At 45.2% G+C, this 19,386-nt stretch overlaps 1 protein-coding gene across 1 annotated transcript in view; it reads left to right on the top strand.

The window, feature by feature from the left end:
• The window catches only part of TRPC4 (transient receptor potential cation channel subfamily C member 4), a 78,066-nt gene that overhangs the window by 26,206 nt on the left and 32,474 nt on the right, over positions 1-19,386 (top strand). The window contains exon 3 of the mRNA XM_078600886.1: positions 12,173-12,235. Within this exon, the coding sequence (XP_078457012.1) occupies positions 12,173-12,235 (63 nt within the window). The remainder of the gene's footprint in view (positions 1-12,172; positions 12,236-19,386) is intronic.

Here is a 19,386-nt window from a genome sequence, read left to right as displayed (position 1 = left end):
CAATGTTTTTATTTTTTATACAAGCTTTTCCCATCAAGCTCTATAAGGTTTAATCACAGGAGAGGTTTTTTTAAATATCTAAGGGGCCGTCCATAAATGACGTCACGCGATTCTAGACGATTTTTGACCCCCCCGTCGTCACACGGCATCACAAAAAATCAGACCCCCCTCAAATATGACATCACAAAGCTCTGCCCCCCCCCCCAAAAAAATAAAACATGCTTCAAATCGCTTTAAACTATTGTCATTGTAGTGGGTATTTAATGTGCCGCTGCACTCTGATGTTGGAGAAAACATTTATAAAAAAGTATATTTAATTCAGTAGAACGTGTTGTCTATATTTATTTAAAGTTGCGCATTTTGATATGACGTCACATTTCTCAACCCCCCCCCCCCTTGTCACACATCGTCACAAATATCTGACCCCCCTCCCCTAGGTGCATGACGTCATTTATGGACGGCCCCTAAATAGAAAATGAGACACGGGAAAGAGAAATAGCATATTTTGTCAAAATACTAGCCAAAGTACTAATAACCTACGTTGGTTGCACTCCGGAGTCCTCTTACACCCACAAGCAAAGCAAGGATATATATTTTATTTTTTATTTTCATAGCGTCATTCATGCTAATTGCATCTCACAACGCTGTAGAACAATTATACGCATAATCACATTCAGGGCTAAATGCTATGTTTAGCAATTATATTGTTTTTTATAAGTAAATGAAACCAGATTTGAAGCTTTCGTAACTGCAGGAATTACTCTTTGGTTCTTTCGGTAAAGTCACGTAGAAAGAAAATTAATTAAATAATATGCATTTTATAAATAACAAAATGTTCTTTCTACGTGACTTTACCGAAATAACCAAAGAGTAAATAAAACCCATAGGAAAAATCTGCATAAACATATGAAGAAATTGTATGAAAACAAAAAGGTAGAAAAAAGAACAAAAGTTACCACAACAGAGGTATAGAAAATTATTCTGTACGGTAGCTCCTCACACCCGCAAGAACAGTCATACGGTGGCGTCTCCAACTAAACATCTTTCACGGAGACAACAGTATTCTCTCACGACCTTAAGGTCACCGCAACCAAGGCAGTGTTGCAAGCGAGTGAACTGAATTTCAGCTTGCGAATGTGATTTTTTTCACGATGTATTTTTTCATGGAGAGATTGTGTCGAGGCGTCTCTGAGAAGTGCACTTCACGGATGCGGATGATGACACCGACGATTAGAAATAAAATCATCCGCTAGGTCCGGCAGCACCACCTACGAATGCTATCCGTGTGAGTTAAGTCTCTTGACTGAAATAAAAAATGTAAAAAACATAAAGGGGGAAAATAAATAAATAAACCAACATTTCGCCGCATGCATCACCAACGCTGCTTCATGACATCAACATTATATATCTCGTAAGGTGACGTTTTGGGTAACGACCCTTATTCAGAGTAGGGGGGACGGGCCAGACAGAGGACTTCACAGTCTCTCTCGTCCCACTTTCTGCAATGAAGAAGGGACGTTGCCCAAAATGTCAGCTTGCGACATTTGTTTGTCCGTAATAAGACAGCGTTCATGACGAATGCGGTGCCATTAATTTCTGAAATTTGTTTTACAAATACCTATTAACGTTTACATATGCTTCCTGCTGCTACCTTTAGTTGGAAGCTGATTTGATGCAGAGTGCCTTGTCCATGAATGGAAATACATCCGTTGATTTTGTTCTGGTTTTCCACGTAAAATTAAATGTCGATCACCCTTTCGGCCTTCTGCCCTTATATTAACCTGCAGCATTTTCATGAAGCAAACACACAACGCATTGGTTTTGGCTTTCTGGATCTCACCAGCAGTTAGGCTTGATAAGCAAATACGAGGTTCAATTGGTGAGAACACTCCCTCTCAGTAATGGAGCCTTATCAGCGCAAAATAAATCGATACATAGGTGGCCGTTTGAGAACGAGACATCTTTCCTCAAGCTCATCAGAAAAGTTGCATATCGAGTCGGGGCAGAAGGGTATATCATAATGTGGATCTCGAGATTGAAACTGAAGCCAAAGCATACAAATAAGAACATCTCACATTAGTATAACGATGGGATCATTCATACACGCTCTTCATTCTGCCTAATGGACTGTGCGTAAACTGCATTCGCCATCGGCGCAACTTTTTTCACGAGTTTACACAAAATAATTACTGCACTAAAAAACACTAATGATGGGTGGCTGCGGATGGCCAAGGGACAGTTTCCCATAAAAAAAAAACAAATGCTGCAATGTATTTACGAAATTTCCATCATTGAGGTGTCGCATGTGATTGAACAAGCGTGGATCTGACACGTGAACAAACATGCGCCTGACTGCACTCACGGCCACTGGCTTTGCAAACACAATGTACACCCACGTGGCCCCTCTAAGATTAGAAGCCATTCAGATCGTTAAAAAAAAAACCTTTGCATCGCCGGCCCTCCGCACACCGGTTAATCTCTTGCCCACTGTAACCAAACAAATATATTCACTCGCGCCGCGTGCGCTAATGAGATTGTGTTTTTTATTCCTACGCAGACACCTGCCGCGAACATTGCGCCTTTGTGCCCTGATTTATGCGCTTATTTTCCACTCGCCCCGCACAACGCGCTACCGGTGCGCATGAAATGCGGCATTGCGTCACTCGGACCCTCGCTAAGCTGCGTGCGTAAGGGGAGGCGGCATTGTCTCTGAGATGGGACACGCGAACACAATGTCGGACTTTCTGTATGCTCACGATAGATAGATAAATAGAGCGTATTGCACCATTAAAAAAAAATCGGGGGTGTACGTGTGTTGTGTGTGTCTTGGGGAGTGGTAGTGTAGCGGTTAGCGCGCAGAACTACGAACCCGGCCACCCAAGTTCGATTCCCGCTCACAGACAACACCAGTGGCGATTATCTGAACGGATCCTGGGCCTCCCATACATAGGTCGATCTGTAAACATTGGCACTAGGGAGGTAAATGCGGCCGGGCGTGGTGCTGGTCGCCCACCCCCTCGTGTGTCGTGCCGGCTTTCATAGGTGCTCGCAAACAGCACGTGCCTCAAAAGTCTGTTAAGGCTATATGGGGGATCTTGTTTTTTTTGTGCAAGCTGGAACGAAAAATTGCCCTCCACCTGAACAATTGACCCTTATGGCGGTACCCCGGGGTACCAAATAATACACAATGGCCGATGCAATTATATATTTAATTTCTGGGACACTATTTTTACAGGGGTGTACTTAACTCCGCGACTGGGGTACCAATCAATCAGAAATCGGTGCTACTCCGCGACGTCGAAACGCAAGCGAGGACGATTGCGCTGAAACCCTGAACGCTCGTATGCACCAAAGTGTATCGTGTACAGCTCGTCGAGTGAGTCGATTGCCGCATCGCCGACCATCAACAGACTAAAAATGACTGCATCACGGACATTATGCGACAGCCGGGGTACTATGGTACCCCGGGGTACCGCCATAAGGTTCAATTGTCAAAATCAATTGCGTTCTCTAAAACAAAAGAATGTTGACATACTCTGTATTTTAATGTAGAGCTTGATTTGAGTTGGAGCTGTCCGAAGCTTAGCTCCGGAACATATTCCCTCGCCATCCCCCTCCCCCATGTCCCTCGCCCTGCTATTGGTGATGGGCGGGCAGCAATATATCAATGAAAAATAAAGCCCTGTGTAAATGGATCATGTATCTGTCAACGTATGTGTAGTGACGCGGACACACATTTTTGCTTTATCATTAAGAGCCTATATTTTGGACACAACGCTATTCCTAGGCCCGGCCTTCTGTTCTTGATCCTTGAACTTCGTCTTTTCTCCAACCATGTTGTCACTTGCGGTTTTCGGTATCGTAAGGGTACCAGAACGTGCATGGCTCGAGGTGCAATCACGGACTCACTGACCAGCACCTGCAACAGACATCAATCGTTGCATACACTGGCCCACCGATTGCAGGAAAAAAATGCGAGCTCCCGACGGCATTTCTATGCAACCCTGGTAAGTGCGTATCCGGAGAGGCATTCTGTTTAAGAAATCAGTTGCCAGCAGGCATGGAACGGCTAACGTGCTGGAAACCAATGTGTCCCGACAAGGCGAACTCCCCAATCTGCACCAGCGCATAGATTTGCCCCACAATCCCCATGCTACCGCTGTTTGCCGCCACGTACGTGCTGGAGACCGGCGATAAGCGACGGCCACTAGACGGTGGCAAGTCAAATATCTGGTGGGAAATAATAGTGGCCGACGCCCCCGTATCAATCAAAATGCAGACCTCTTCTACAGAACCCACCACAACCGAGGTCCCCGCTGAGCCAGCTTCTTCCACGGGTTTCCCGACTCGAGCCACCTGTGGAGGAGTGAGTCCCGACCCTCTTTAAGGGATTTCGCGACTCCGTTATTCCCGACGCTCACCGACTCTGATGGTACATCAAAAGTGGCGGTGGAGGTGGTGAGAGGTGATGATTCCATAGATGCGTGAGGTGAACTATCCAGCCGGGTGTCTGGGGTGTCGAGGCTCGCCTGGTGTTGTAGTGCAGCAGCCACCGATGAAGAGGTGGACGCTGTCTTCGCTGATGGCAGAGGGTCGTTCCTTCATCTACGCCCAATGTGCCCGGGCCGGCCTCAACGATGGCAGGTGATGGGCGGGCCCTGCTGTAGAGTCGCTCTCTCCTCTCTTGGCCCCCAACCTCGAGGTCATTGTGGAGTCGTCCCTCTGGGCCTCGTCCACCCATGGACCGCCACCACCACTCCTTCCAGTGGCTCTCCGCTGCCTGCAACTGCCACCGTGACGGGTGGGGCGACCCTTGTTTTGCAGCTTGGGCAGGACGTTCAGGCGCCGCACCCCAGGACCTTTATCTATAGGTGCCACCACTCAGGTCCGCTAGTTCATTTCTTCTTGTGCCCGCAGACACCGGGCTACCCACAAGGAGGTCTGTGCTTCCTCCTCCACTATGGACAGTACAGCGCCCATCTCGTGAACCAAGGCCAGCATTCTCTCCATCACTAACGAATGCAACGCCGCTTTGTCCAGCCGAGAGTAAGCCGCCTGCCCGAGCGCCGTTAGAGTGTTATGTTTGGTGAGGGGCGACTTTGCTTCCTCTCTTTTGCACTGTTGGAACTTCCTCTTCGCGTTGGATGGCGGCTGAAAAACTTCAGCCATCTTGCGGCAGGTTGCTTGCAGCGTGGCCCTTCGCTCTACCAGTATGGCCTTGAAGATGGCAAGGGCTTCATCGTTTAAAGTCGTGGGCAGTGCCTTCAACGCCTCTTCCTCCGTCCAGTCCAATGCCTGGTATGCGGCCTCAAACCACCTGGTGAAGGCTCCCCAGTTACCTCCTGCTGCCACAAGACCGGCCCCAGCCAGTGAGGCCTGTCGGGTGCTCTCTTGTGCTCCACCGGCGCTGTCTCTGGCAGTAGTGTCCTGGCCACCACCAGTGTTCCAAGCATCTCTGGCTCCCCGGCCTCCACAGCGGTCGGCCGGATGGCGCCGACCACCGGTTCTCCCGCCACCACCTCCACCACTCCCATTCTCCCCTCCTTCCCGGCGAGCTTGCACCACGAGCTGGGAGACCACGTCTGTGAAGCAGTCGATCCGTCCCTCTAGCCGCTCCCATCCTTGGGTCATGGGCGGCGCTCGGGTGATTGGATTGGATGCTCCGGTTGCTGCGGCTGCCCCTGTTCTGTCACCACCGGCGCCCCCACAGCCTCTCTCACGTCCCCGAGATTGGTCTCCGGGTCCTCTTCGTCCCAGACATTCTGGATGAAGACCTCCTCATCGTCGGACGTCACCGGTGGGTGCCTTCATCAGATTGGGCGCGACATTTGTCAGAAACCCCAATTCTGACACCGGTTATAGTGATGCCGACACATTCTTGCTTTCTTATTAAGAGCCATAATTTCGGACACAACGCTATTCATAGGCCCCGGCTTTGGTTCTTGATGCTTACACTTCGTATTTTCTCCAACCGTCATTTCCCCTCGTGCTCTCCCCTTTTATATCCATCGAGCCCCCTTTCGCAAAGGTTCACTTACCCCATTTCCCTCAGCTAATGCTCGTCCTCCTTCTCCAATCGTTATCAACCGTTACCCCGACAGTCCACCCTCCTTTTCCCGCCTTTTACGTTTGAATTTCTCAACCAATCAGTTCATTTCTCTGGCCGTAACCAATCCTCTTTGAGGCCTCCCTGCACCAATCAGAGGCCTATAACGCACTTCCTGACTGTCCGTCTGCGTAGGTACCCCGTCAGCCAAGTGGTCTATTGTTTTGGTCTTTAGATATCCATCAGGTGTGTAGAACACCTTTCAATCGTATTTAATTTAACCTGCTAATATATTTCAAAGGCACTCCCCCTTAACCAACTTTTTTTTACACATTTTCTTTAACACATGCTTTTTTTTTTACACATGCCTTTCATGAAACGTGAAGGTCAAGTTGATCTCCGATTTTAGCACTCCCTTGAAAAACAACAACAACAAACTCCCCACTCGGCTCTTGACGTGATTACGTACCCAGTCACAGGCTGTTAAAAATTAGAAACAGAGACCAGGGAAGCCAGATGGCGGGTTCTTATGAGTGCACACACAATTTCTCAAATGTTACACGATACGAGACACTGACACGCGACACGTATTCGACACAGCAACCACATTACCGCAGGCGGGGTAAAGCGCATCCGGTTTGTTACTTAAGAATGTGATTAAAAGTAGGAAAGAAATTGATTATATTTACATTGGCATTATTTATTTCTTTGACTCACCACGTTCGTCATCAATACTGCCCTGTAGTAGAACAAACTATATTTGGCTGTTTCAGGCCCTGACCCTCCTTTAGAGCAGAGCCATTTCTGGAAAAATCAACCCGTTATATGCTTTATGTTATAATTAGGTATGCAATGATTTTATCCTCGAGCAATGCTATGAATAGGCACACTGTGTGGTCTTAATTCCGTTATGTGGGGTTGATGTCCTCACCCTGTTCTGCATGGGTTCCCTCTGGGTTCTCCAGTTTCCTCCCAGAGCCAAAGAAAAATGCAACGTAACTGGTATTGGGGGAAATAAAGATCCCAATGCTGAAGAATTTCCCGAGAATTACTTAACCAGGTGTATACGCAGCTACGTCACGCCTACTGTGAAAACTTGGCGAGACCCTCCTGTCAAAGAGTCTTGAGACTAAAGTGATGCTTTCCTCGGTAAATAAACGTACAAAATATAAAGGCATTTTTCCCCATCTAATTTTTACAGTTTTGACCACAAAATAGCCTATCCACATGTACTGCTTTTTGTGTTAAAGTGGGGTCCCATAGATTACATGGAGTGTTCTTGCCAACTGCACCTGATAATCTAGCAGCATTTGTTTAACAATACTGACTGCTGACGAGACCCAGGAGGTTTAATCTGGTCCAGGGTTTGCTTGCTTAAATAAACGCTGCTGAATAATATTGATCTGCAAAGCTGCTGTAATGGCTAATGGATCTTTTTTTAATTAATATGTGGAGATGTGGAGACAGATCAGCTACAGAATGTCCTCAACTTTCAAAGATTTACATGAGAAAATTCTACCTGAACTCCCTCCAGCTCATAGCACGGAAAACTGATCTTGTTGAGGTAGTCAATGACTTATTAACTCTGCCTTTGGCCAAAAAGTACGTTCTTATTTTTTGCAAGACTCAAGGGCAGCCTCTGACACAGCTGATAATTCAATTTTGTTCGACCTCCCCTCAGGGACACTGGGAGTTTCAAGCACTGCTTTGAGACGAATTACCTCACATCCCTCAAACAGGTGACATTGTTGTCTCAGTGTCGCTTGGGGGGAGGTCTACTTCTTTGCTATCAAGAGAAGTATGCGGTGTCCCTTGGGGATCCATTTTGGGCCCTCAACTGTTCTCTATGATTATTATGCTATCATTGAACAATGTCAGTCAGCAGTTTGGGGTGAGCTTTCATTTCGATGCCAATGACACAATTGTATCTTTCAGTCAAGCACGATCAGGTCTCTAGCTTGACAGTGCTGTCAGCTTGTCTCCCAGATATTAAATATTGGATGCCACAAAACTTTCCCAGTCTAAACTGAGGCAATTATATTGGACTCCCGACACCAACTCTACAAGGTTAACTTCCCAACATCCGTCATTGAGAGCTTGCTTTATTGTTCTTCCCAACTTGCTACCCAATCTCTGAAATATTGCCAAACTTAAACCTTGTCTCTCCTCTGCCGGTGCAATGAAGTTAAATCCACTCCTTCAATTCTTCTCGACTTGATCACTGCAAGGCACTCATTACAGCAATATCCGCGAAGACATTGCTAAGTTGTACAACATGCAGCTTGCCCCCTGAGTGTTCACACATTCTAAAAAAAAATCTGTCCACATTACACCAATCCTGGCCTCATTACATTGGCTCCCAGTTCATTCTCGGCCCGATTTCAAGATTCTGCTTTTTAAGTTACAAGGCACTAAACGGTCTTGCTCCTTCTTACTTGACTGAACTCCACTCTGTTTCTATCCCAAGTCGTATACTCCATTCACAAGATGCTTCAGTAGTAATGCTCCCCCGGGTCACAACGCCTGCTGATGCTTCTAACCAGTGGAACTCCTTATATGTAACACCCTTTGTGAGATCCGCCAACTCGATGTGAGTTGTTTTTTTTTAATTACACCTGAAGACACATCTGTGCAATAAAAATTTGACAAACAATAATATGTATATCAGCGATCAGATGGCCTTTTATTTGTTGATGTCATGGGACGGCCTTCATCCGCTGATGATATGATAATTGTCTTTGTTGTTGTGGCTGTTGTTGCAATGGGGAATTTTAAATGAAGTCCGTAGTGAGACAAGATGTGGTTTTTTTCTCTCATATATTTGAGTGCACACAGCAGCTTGTGAGGGAATGTGGTGTCTTCTTCATCATTGCCCATTATGCACCAACTTTGACGTCCGCACAATGCTCTCGAGTCATCATCATCATCAACGTCAGCCAAATATGTACAGTATGTTGAACTTCTTTCGCACCGTACGTAGACAACTGTGTGCTAATCGGAGGTGCGGGGGAAGGAGGACAAACAACACGTGAGCTATCCAGTGCTGAATGAAGGTCTCCCCAACTCATATTGACCGCAATGAAAGTGGGCTTGGGCTGGACACGTGGCTATAAATGACGTCACGCACCTAGGGGGGGGGGGGGGTCAGACATTTGTGACGATGTTTGACGAGGGGGGGAGGGTTAGTTTTAGAAATGTGACGTCACATCAAAATGCGCAACTTTAAATAAATATAGACAACACGTTCTACTTAATTAAATATACTTTTCAATCAACGTTTTATCCTACAACATCAGAGTGCAGCGCCACATTAAATACGCACTACAATGACAATAGTTAAAATCGTCCAAAATCGCGTGACGTCATTTATGGACGGCCCCCTATAAGGGAATGGTGCTCCGTGGTCGAGACTAACGGCGGATCGGCGGCCGGAGCGAGGAGCGCGCCTGAGGGAGCACGTCCGCCGCGGAGATGAAGCGATGAAATCATCCCGTGCGCGGCACATGGACGGATTGTTGTCCTCGAGTGGTAGAAATATGAAACGTTCATTGTATTCCCCCTGATGAATTAAGGGGGTGCTGCATTTTTGACATTCTTGTCTTAATTTTCTGATATTTTAATCCGACCCAATTGAATCAGTGCTGTCCAATGTTTTGAAACCGCCCTTGAGTCGGGGGTGATATTTCATTTAAAATCAAACCTTTAAAGGCGGCCCAGGCGTGGTGTTGACCACCCACTCCGTCGTGTGCTGTGCCGGTCTTCATGGGTGCTAGCTAAAGGCACTTGCCCCAACAGTCTGTCGAGGCTATACGGGGGATCGTTGTCTTTGTCTTCGTATCGCTGCATACCTCGCACGAGTTGTCCTGCTGCTCACGATTCGGTTTGTTATTTCTTCATGTATTTTACTGTGGCCTGTCCACACAATTTATCTCATGGCTATCTTGGGTCATGCCCTTCCCTTTCCACTGCTCAACACCCGACTGCCCACACATTTCAAGTTACACTCCTCGACCGTTGATAACAGACGCCGTCAGGAAGATGACACTCAATCGATTTCCGCACTGATGCAACAAGCCCCAATGTTGCCTCTGTCCATTCAAAACAGATTCCTCAACAATTTACCGTTTGTGTTACCACGGACCTCATGGTTATCTTGTCCGCGTTGTGTTTGTTGAATTTAATTTAATTTCACATGGTCACTGCTCAAGATTTGAAGCTTTCATTCTTTTGATGTAAACAGCATCTGGAGATTTCGTTACATGTATACACGATATCGAGTACTTTTGTTTTGCTCTTATTCATCTCAAGTCCAAAACTTGCAGCCTCCTTTGTCAAGTTCTGCAATCCCTTTCTCGTAATGAATTTTCACAGCAAAATCCGAAACGACTAAAACTATTTTCCCCATCAATTTACGTTGTGCCATTATTTCTGAAAATAAAATGTTCTCAGAAGATGTCGAATAACGTCGCTGTAAATATCCTCGGTGAGAACGTGTCTCCTTTGCCTGACTCCTCTTATGATTTGTGCTTTCCTCTTGTGATTTGTGCAATTTCTCCGCGCAATCTCAACGCAGCAGTTCCTTCGGAGTGGCGTTGGCAATGTCAACATGACATCTAATCAACACCTCAGTTTCGTGAACGCTGGATGATCACTTACGTTTCCGCTGAATCGAATTCCTTTTCATAATCAACTCCAGGCCAGGCAATAGTGGCGTCGATATTCATATGCCATTTTCAGGATTTTTTTTTTTTCTAGATTTGAAGCTTTCGTGACTGCAATGATTCATATTCTTAGGTTTTTTCGGTAAAGTCACGTAGGTAAAACATTAAAATTAATGAAAGTAAAATAAAATAAAAATCACGACGTTTCGGAGGCAACACAAGTCTCCGTCATCAGGTGGGACCATTTTCAGGAGTTGATTGAGAGTGTGTATGTGGTCGACGGTGGAATCGCCTTTCCTCAATCGAGCTTGGACACGTGGTTGGTTGGCCTCTAAAACTTCCACTATTTGGTGCCCGAAGATCTTCAAATCGAAAAGGGAGACACGTCGTTTTTGTCTCCCTTTTTGAAAAAGAAGAATCATTGCAGCACTCATTCCATGATTGAGGTACGGTATTACATTTCCGTTTAAACGTTTAGTAGGTGTAGTTTCGCGCATTCATTTTACAGCATTTGAGTAAATCATAATTAAACGATTCTTTCGCGGATGTTTCATTGTAGGTTCTGCAAGCGTAAGAATCACTTTGATTCGATTAACAATTGCGTTCCTACCACAAGCACAAATGTTAACCGAGATGGTAGAGCGTACAAGCACCTTCGTTAAATATGAATGCAATCCTAAAAACAAACGCTTGTAAGCGGACTCCGTGGCTCAAGAGGTCAGGACACTGAACTGGCCCTGCTAAGATCTTGGATTTGAATGCAAGGAGCAGCTTGTCATTATAGCGGGCTGTCAAGTTGAGTGAGCTGATGGTCTCAGCCTGGTCATCAAAGACGGCAGCGCGGAAACCCATCATATTAAATCTGTTTCCGTGCATTTGCTTAGAGTCCAGCTCTGAGAATTAAAAAAAAAATCGGTTTGACTACCATACAACAAACATTTCTTTGCAGCAGAGCATGTGATAATATGCACCCCGAGTGTGGATCAGAGGTCACTTGAAGGGACATATCAGAAGTGGTTCTGTGATGTCCGCTTCTTGTTAGCCACTCGCAAACATTGACGGGTGCACTGCTGTGTGAGAGCTTCAAATGGATTCTCTGTCTCACGACGTGACCGCGATAAATACAATTTGGGGGGAAAAACAAAGAAAACACCACTTGTGTGTAACAAAACATTTTACACAATCCGCTACACGGCTGCCCAGTCATTGAACCTGTGAGACTTTGCCGAGTGGGTCCCACAAGTGTGCCGAAGCCGATTTGATGAGCAACGCATGTGCCTGCCTTCCACAGCAATCTTTAAGTCGTTGTTCGGCAATCGCTGTTTGGCAAAGGACCGTAGGTCCGCATGCAATTACTAAAGCTTGCCTCCTCCGCCCGCTAGCGATGATTCTGACGGTGTATTCCTACCGACGTACAATTTAACGCCATTGCCCGGATTTGTCTCTAAAGTCATCATTTTGCCAGCAGGAACGGCTATTTTGGAGTCTGCTTGGGGCAAGAAGGACAGGCGCTGCAGACATCCTGGTGGTAGGTCCACTGATTAAACAAATTTCTGCAGTGAAACAAATCTTTCTGCCTTTGCTGGAGGATAATTCATTCTCTCTCCTGACGCCTTCTCGGTCAGTGCCTGTTTTTTTCCAAACATCCATGGGCTGTGAATCTCCTTTCAATGCACGTTGTGGCGGGGGGGGGCACGGGAAGGGCTGACAGAGAGCCGGCTTAAAGGCCAAACCATCCCTATGCACGAGCCTCACCATAAACATGTTTAATTTAAAACTGTGCAACATTTCTCATGAAAAAAAAATCCGCAGAGCAGTTTTTGTCATTCAGAATAACATTGAACATTGCAACTGTAAAATATAAAATGTAACAAATCTTACATATATATGTAAAATGGCAGCTGTTCCAAATGGCTTTGGATATTTCTCTTGCTACGATACGTCTCTGTGATAAATTACTTCAGTTTAGCTTTTGGAGATTTTGGCATGCACGCTGCATCGTAACAGTTTTTAACTTGATCTAGTGTGACTTCGGGCAACTTGCAATGACGCACATTTCCTGACGACACTTGTGTAAGTATTTTCTAAACTAAAAACCCATTTCTTTACAAATGCTTTTTGTGTTTAGTTTGTTGTCCTTCCCCCGCACTTCCGATTGGCAAAAGAGATTCAACATACATACACTTGATACAGCTATCGTGCTGTGACGGTTCCACCTGAAGACAGAAGCTTGTGTTGCCTCCGAAACGTCGTGATTTTTATTTTTCGATTTAAAGCTTTCGTGACTGCAGGGATTCATCTTCTTGGTTCTTTCGGTAAAGTCACGTAGAAGGGAAAATAATAAAATAATAAAAATAAACATAATCAAATAATTCTCACGTTTCGGCCACAACGCAAGCAGCCGTCCTGAGGTGAAGACCAGGTCTGTCGGGGAGACAGCGTCTGAATGATTTTTATTTTATTTTTATTTTACTTTTATAAATTTTTATTTTTTACCTACGTGACTTTACCGAAAAAACCTAAGAATATGAATCCTTGCAGTCACGAAAGCTTCAAATCTAGAAATACATACATATACACATTTCTGTAGTGTTGTTTAATAATAATTATTATTATTTATTCGTGGTAGCAGTAGCAAGCTGATATAGTGAACAAAACTGCATGTACAAGCAGGCAATATAAACGAGAACAAAAAATATTGAATCGTGAATCAATCACAATGCTGTATGACAATCCATCAAGCCCTGGTGGAGTGAATCATTGCAGGCATCCCACACGGTGAATATTCACATTGTACATTCACATTGTAAACGATTGTGGGGGCATTGTTGCTTGTGTAGAGAAGTTCCGACGGACGCACTCGGAGACGGAGGTAAGTGAAGGGCTTTCGCCAGGGTTTATTAAAGCTGTTACAATGATACACAGCAGGGTACACAACTCCCAGGGGCTAGGGGGGGACCTACTCTGAGTCCGGGTCCCTGCCGGCTAGCTCCGGTCTCTCTCTCTCTCGTGTCGGATCGTGGACTCTGCCGACTTCACCGAGCGGAGAGAGAAGCACCTCTACGGCTACCACCGGCTTCCACCCAGACTCCCTACTCGATCCCTCTCTCTACCCCTGGTTCCCTCTTCACCCTGCTTACTCTACCCGTTCCCACAGTGACCCCGCTTACGTCACGGGGTATCCCTTAAGTACCCTAGGAGACGTGACGTCATCGCACTGAACGGCACACCTGACGTCACGTCTCCATTTTACTCCTCTACACTTGTTAGGCATGAGTTTGGTATGACGGGGAGGCTGTGATGTGGCCAGCAACCCACAAGGGGTTAATGTGGATCATGATGTAGCTGGCAGATTCTTGAATAGTTTGATTCTACATGAAATTGGAAATTTAAAATTGCAATATTTTTTTAAAGTACACGTGGACGTATTGGCGGTCCACTGGTGCACCTTAACACACCGATCCTCATAAAGCAGTCTAAAATCTAAACTTTTAATCAGTTTTTAATAGACCCCGTCGCAAGTTTGACGTGACTCGAAGGTTTATTTAGTGTACTGAGACTTGCTAAAAACAAATTTTCAATATTGACCGTTGATTTGGTTCTGGGGCACGCGATTTTTTGGGTCGACCAGGAGGGCGAACGCCTGGAGCAGCAACAGCAGCAGCTGCTTTTTTGCGTGCCTTGCGAGCCTGAGGTGGGCCTGGAGCATCGTCGTCGTCGTCCTCTTGAACTGCGAATGGATAGTACGGAAAGTAGAGCTTTGGGATCATGTCGTTCTTCATCCAAATGCTTTAGAGTTAGGATTAGGAACCGTCCGTCCAAGTCTCGGGCACGAGCCAAAACACGGAGCCAATAGTCATCAGGCCGGGTGCTGCTTCACGGCAAGAGACTGTGAAGCTTCGTGTTCAGCTGCTGATGACATTCGCCTTCCAATTGCTTCGACATCACGAGAACGGATTTTTACGCACCCCGCAAGATTTGCTGACCGGGGTTGCGAATCGCAGGAGAATAATTGTCAAAAGTGTGATTTTTTTTATACCACGCACCGGTGTAAAAACGTGCTAGTGATTTAAATGTACATATGTCACAAATATAGGTCAAGAAATATCCATTCGAAATATTATATTTGTAGATAATAACAGCTACTGCCACCACAGCTGCTACCATCATCACCATCACCACCCTCATCAACCCCACCACCACTCCCACCACGACCACCACCCTCACCACTACTCCCACCGACATCACCACCACCCTCACCATAACTACCACCTTGCCCACCATCAACCTGACCACTACTACCACCACACCCACCACCATCACCACCTTCGACACTTCAATGTTACCACCACCGCCAGTGTCACCACGACCCCCACCGTCTTGTTTCAATTGTTTCTCAATATTTTTGTTGTCTCGTTGGTGCAGTTTTGATCGCTTCGTTAGCCTCAACGTCACGGCATATCATTTGCATGTAATTTGCATCGATTGTGCGTAATTACATTTTTACGCACATGATTGTATGCACTTGCGAGCATAATTGATTTTAATCTAAGCTGCAATGCATCATTGTGCGTCTAATGGATACACTTGCAATAATGAGCCACACGGCCAACAGCTGGGTGGTAATGTGGGCTGTGCAGCAATGACCGTTTAAGAATGGATGGCAACACCTGGATTCGCTGTCAACTTCAGCTACAGATCATGCTAAATGCACACAGCGTTGAACGCGTTCGCTCGAGATATCTACAAAACGAAGTCTTTGATCAAAGCGAATTTAACGGTTCCTTTTCATCTTCGGGCAAGGATCATATATATTGGTGATGGTGGTGGTGGTGGTGGCGATGATGATGATAGTAGTAGATGTTTCAGTGATTGTGGTGGGAGCAGTGGCGGTGGTGGTAGTGGCGACTGCGGGTTCCATGCATGCGCAGTCAGTGGGACATCAATCAGAGACCTGCGAGTCTTGGCATCGACTTTCACTGCCACAATTGGTGTGCAGTGTCTCATAGTGGCCTGCGTGACTGATTTAATTCAGAGGGGCAGTCCTGGAAAGACCAAAAAAAGAGCTCTTTAAAAAAACAATATCGTGCCCTTTATTTAGAATGCTTCTTTGTCTCCCCATCCAAATCAAGCTACCCACCAAGCCAGCCCAGCCAGCCCGGCATCGGCAGCCTCTCTCAGGAACATTCTCTGAAGTGGTCTGACATTGCCCTGTGACCTTTTGACCTACAATGCAATTCCAGGCATCTGATTGTGGTCACGGGTCACCTTTGAACATTGGTGTCGAGATTGGTCAAAACGGCACAAAGTAATAATCCGGCTGCTGACACAAGCTGAATATAAGTGATTGATTGGTCTCGGTTTTTTTTTCTTCGATTTTTTTTATTGTGGTCATCGCCTTTACAGAGCAATGGGGGACAAAATATTAAAACGCCAGATTCTCTGGATTGTGTTTTTCATAACTGTGGCTCTAAGTTGCATTTTTAGCCCTTGATTGCAATTACTCAATATATTTCCACTCCTAGGATCATCGAAATTATTTGTTGTTTTCTTCACACGAGCTTTATTACATTTATTTATGAGCAGGCACATGGCATGCATATTCCGTGTTACACTTGCCTAAATGCATTATCTACATTGCATTGTGTCAGTAAGATTCTCGTTGCAAACTCTGTTCAATCAATTATGGAGTGTTTTCATATTCTTAGGCTTTTTCGGTAACGTCACGTAGGTAAAATTTTTACATTAAAATTGATAAAAGTAAAATAAAATAAAAATAAAAAAATAAAAATCACGACGTTTCGGAGGCAACACAAGCTTCAAATCTAGAATGGAGTGTTTTGTTTATTATAGCAAGATTTTACCAGCATACTGATACTGTGTGATGATACATTCAGAACAATATTAAGCAACACATTTAAATGCTTACAATAATTATATTGGAGAGTTATGGGTTTTTTTGTCCTACACACACGTCTGCAGATGTTAAGGCATTGAACTAATTAATTGCCGTTTGGGTAAATTTGGGGAACTTTCCGTCATGGATTGTTTAAATGGTTATTGCAGTTGTCAGCTCGTAAGACACGTGTTTGGTGGGTAACGTTAACATCCATTCATTTACTGAGGGACGTTTCAAACGAATCTCAAAAGTCATGTTACAGAGGGCCCTGTTTGTAATGTTTCAAAAGGTCGTGTTGACTAACGCCATTGGCGCCACCACCTCCCACCATCACTTTTAAGTCCGCTGGAGCCGACAGTTGTTGTAAAGTGGATACTCGACCTTTAAGGGCCACTCTTACAGTCTCACCACCACCACCACCGTCTGCCTTCAGGTCTTCTCTCCTCCGTATGCTTGTCCCACCTTCTGGGTGTCGCTTCATTGCCCGTCTCGGTAATCTGCCCTCTCTCCCTTTCACCCTTACACACGTGCGCCACCCATCGCAACCTACATCTACAACACTCTCCTTGCGATATTCTATGATAAACCGACAAAAGCTATGCATATATTATCAGTTTGTTTGCACGTTCACCACAAGTAAGTGTGCTTAATGCAGACTTGATTCCTTCCAAAGGTATATATTTGGCGTTTGAACATAACACCTGTTTTCTTGCCACAAAGGGTAAAACCTATTCTTATTTTTCATACTTTGATACCGGCAAAAAAGATCACCGTGATAATGTTGCTGGTGTTGGCGATATATCTCAATGCTGAAAAACATTCCTGCAAGTTACTTATTTGGGGATTACACCGCAGCTCCCCCCCCCCCCCTACTGTGAAAACTTGGCTGGAGACTGCAAAAAAAAGAGTTTGGAGACTCGGTGACACAATCCTGGGGGGGGAAACGAGCGTAATAATAATGAAATCATAAATAATAACAGCCACCTCATAGCCCTGGGGATTGGTGTGTCACAGACACGAGGTGATGTTTACATAATTCGCAATCCTTGCCTCCAGAGAGCTGGATTTCAGGAATGCATTACAGAATAATATGCAGATGCCCCAGATAATTGTGATTAATTCTTCTTGTACGAAATGAGCTGCCATCTCTTGAGATACGTAAAGCCATGAAATATCATGGAAAGAAGAATATCTTACAATTACCAGAAGAGTAGAGCACTAAATGTATATATATATAGTCTTGAGTGGTGCGTTATTCTTATTATTGTTAAATTAACTGAATAAAATCTGGACTTTTAATGTCCATGGAAGAGTTCGGTCTTTCACCGGATGACTTCCTCAAAAACAGGACAATCCTGGAAAAACCAGGACAGGTGGGAAACCTATGCAATTGTGTATTTGCAATTTGTGAGTGCTCGTTTCCTGTCTTTTGCACAAAAGTGCCACGGTGACACCAGCGAGTCAATAATAAGGATCATCTAGAAAACGATCCTGCTAGGGGATGTGCTCATTTTTATGAATGGAAAATCTTGCCCTCCCACCACAGTACCTGGAGCAAACGTGCGCATAAGATGGTACAGCATTCAAATGTTCACACTGATGGTTTCACGACTCACTTCAGGTGTTTCCGTCTCATGGTTTCCGTCTCACGGCCACTTAGCAGCCCAGCTGATTTGGAAGTCTCACAAATCTATGCGATCCACTAACCCCTTGCCGACAAGGCAATGAATGAATCACAGTCGCGAGCCGCCACTGCCAGCCAGTCAGAGGTGCAGTTAAAGCAGCAGCCCCGCTAATTTTCTGCTGATGCCGTTGCCGGCAGAAGGGCCTTCACTCGAGGGATATTTTACCAAACATGTTGAAAGAGGTGGACGTTATACTCTTAGTTCTTTCGGTAAAGTCACATAGGTAAAAAATGAAATTAAAATTTATAAAAAATAAGACGGAAGCTTGTGTTGCCTCCGAAACGTCGTGATTTTTATTGTTTTATTTTTATTAATTTTAATTTCATTTTTTACCTACGTGACTTTACCGAAAGAACTAAGAGTATGAATCCTTGCAGTCACGAAAGCTTCAAATCTAGGTGAACGTTACCCACACTTTGTCCCACCACACGTGACCTGCTGACCAAGAAACGGCTGGTGCTTTTACCGAAATATACTTGAAACGTCATCAACCATGTATCAGGTACATCATGTGCAAAGCCATCAGAACACCCATCACGTGTTTTCCCATTGCAACATGAAAAAAAAAGTGCACGGGAGCATCTGTTTTCGCTTGGCACACTGCGGTCCTAACTCAGAACGCTGCGGTGTGACGGTATTCAACGTTTAAACGCCCATCAGAGGGTTGCGCATTATCTGGAGAATGCACACACACACACACTCGTACACATCCACTTGCAGTAGAAGTGGCCCTCGAGTTGAAAACTCATCCATCAGTTCATCGATCGATCCATCTGCAAGCCTGTTAATTATTTCTCGCTGTTAATTAATTCACTCAACTGATATCACTAAACAGCGATCGCTCTGTTTGCACAGCGCCTATAGGTGGTACATGTTATTTTTTTTCTCATAGATCTTTCATTAAATATAGAAACCCCTTTGGATTGAACGCAAAGATTTCAGGGTGTTTTTTTTTGCATCTTTACATTAAAGTAATGCAGATTCCACTAAGGGACTAAGGCCACTCTCTTTGATTACACGCGCAGGCATAGACGGCTGATGTCGTGATTGCAAGATTTCTCACTGCGCCTGAAAAAATCAACCCCACGAGCAGCC

Source organism: Lampetra planeri, chromosome 15 (assembly GCF_965212315.1).
Source record: "Lampetra planeri chromosome 15, kcLamPlan1.2.h2, whole genome shotgun sequence".
In the NCBI taxonomy this organism is placed as follows: Eukaryota; Metazoa; Chordata; class Hyperoartia; order Petromyzontiformes; family Petromyzontidae; genus Lampetra; species Lampetra planeri.
Note: the sequence above shows the minus strand (reverse complement) of the source record. Positions and strands in the feature narration are given on the sequence as shown.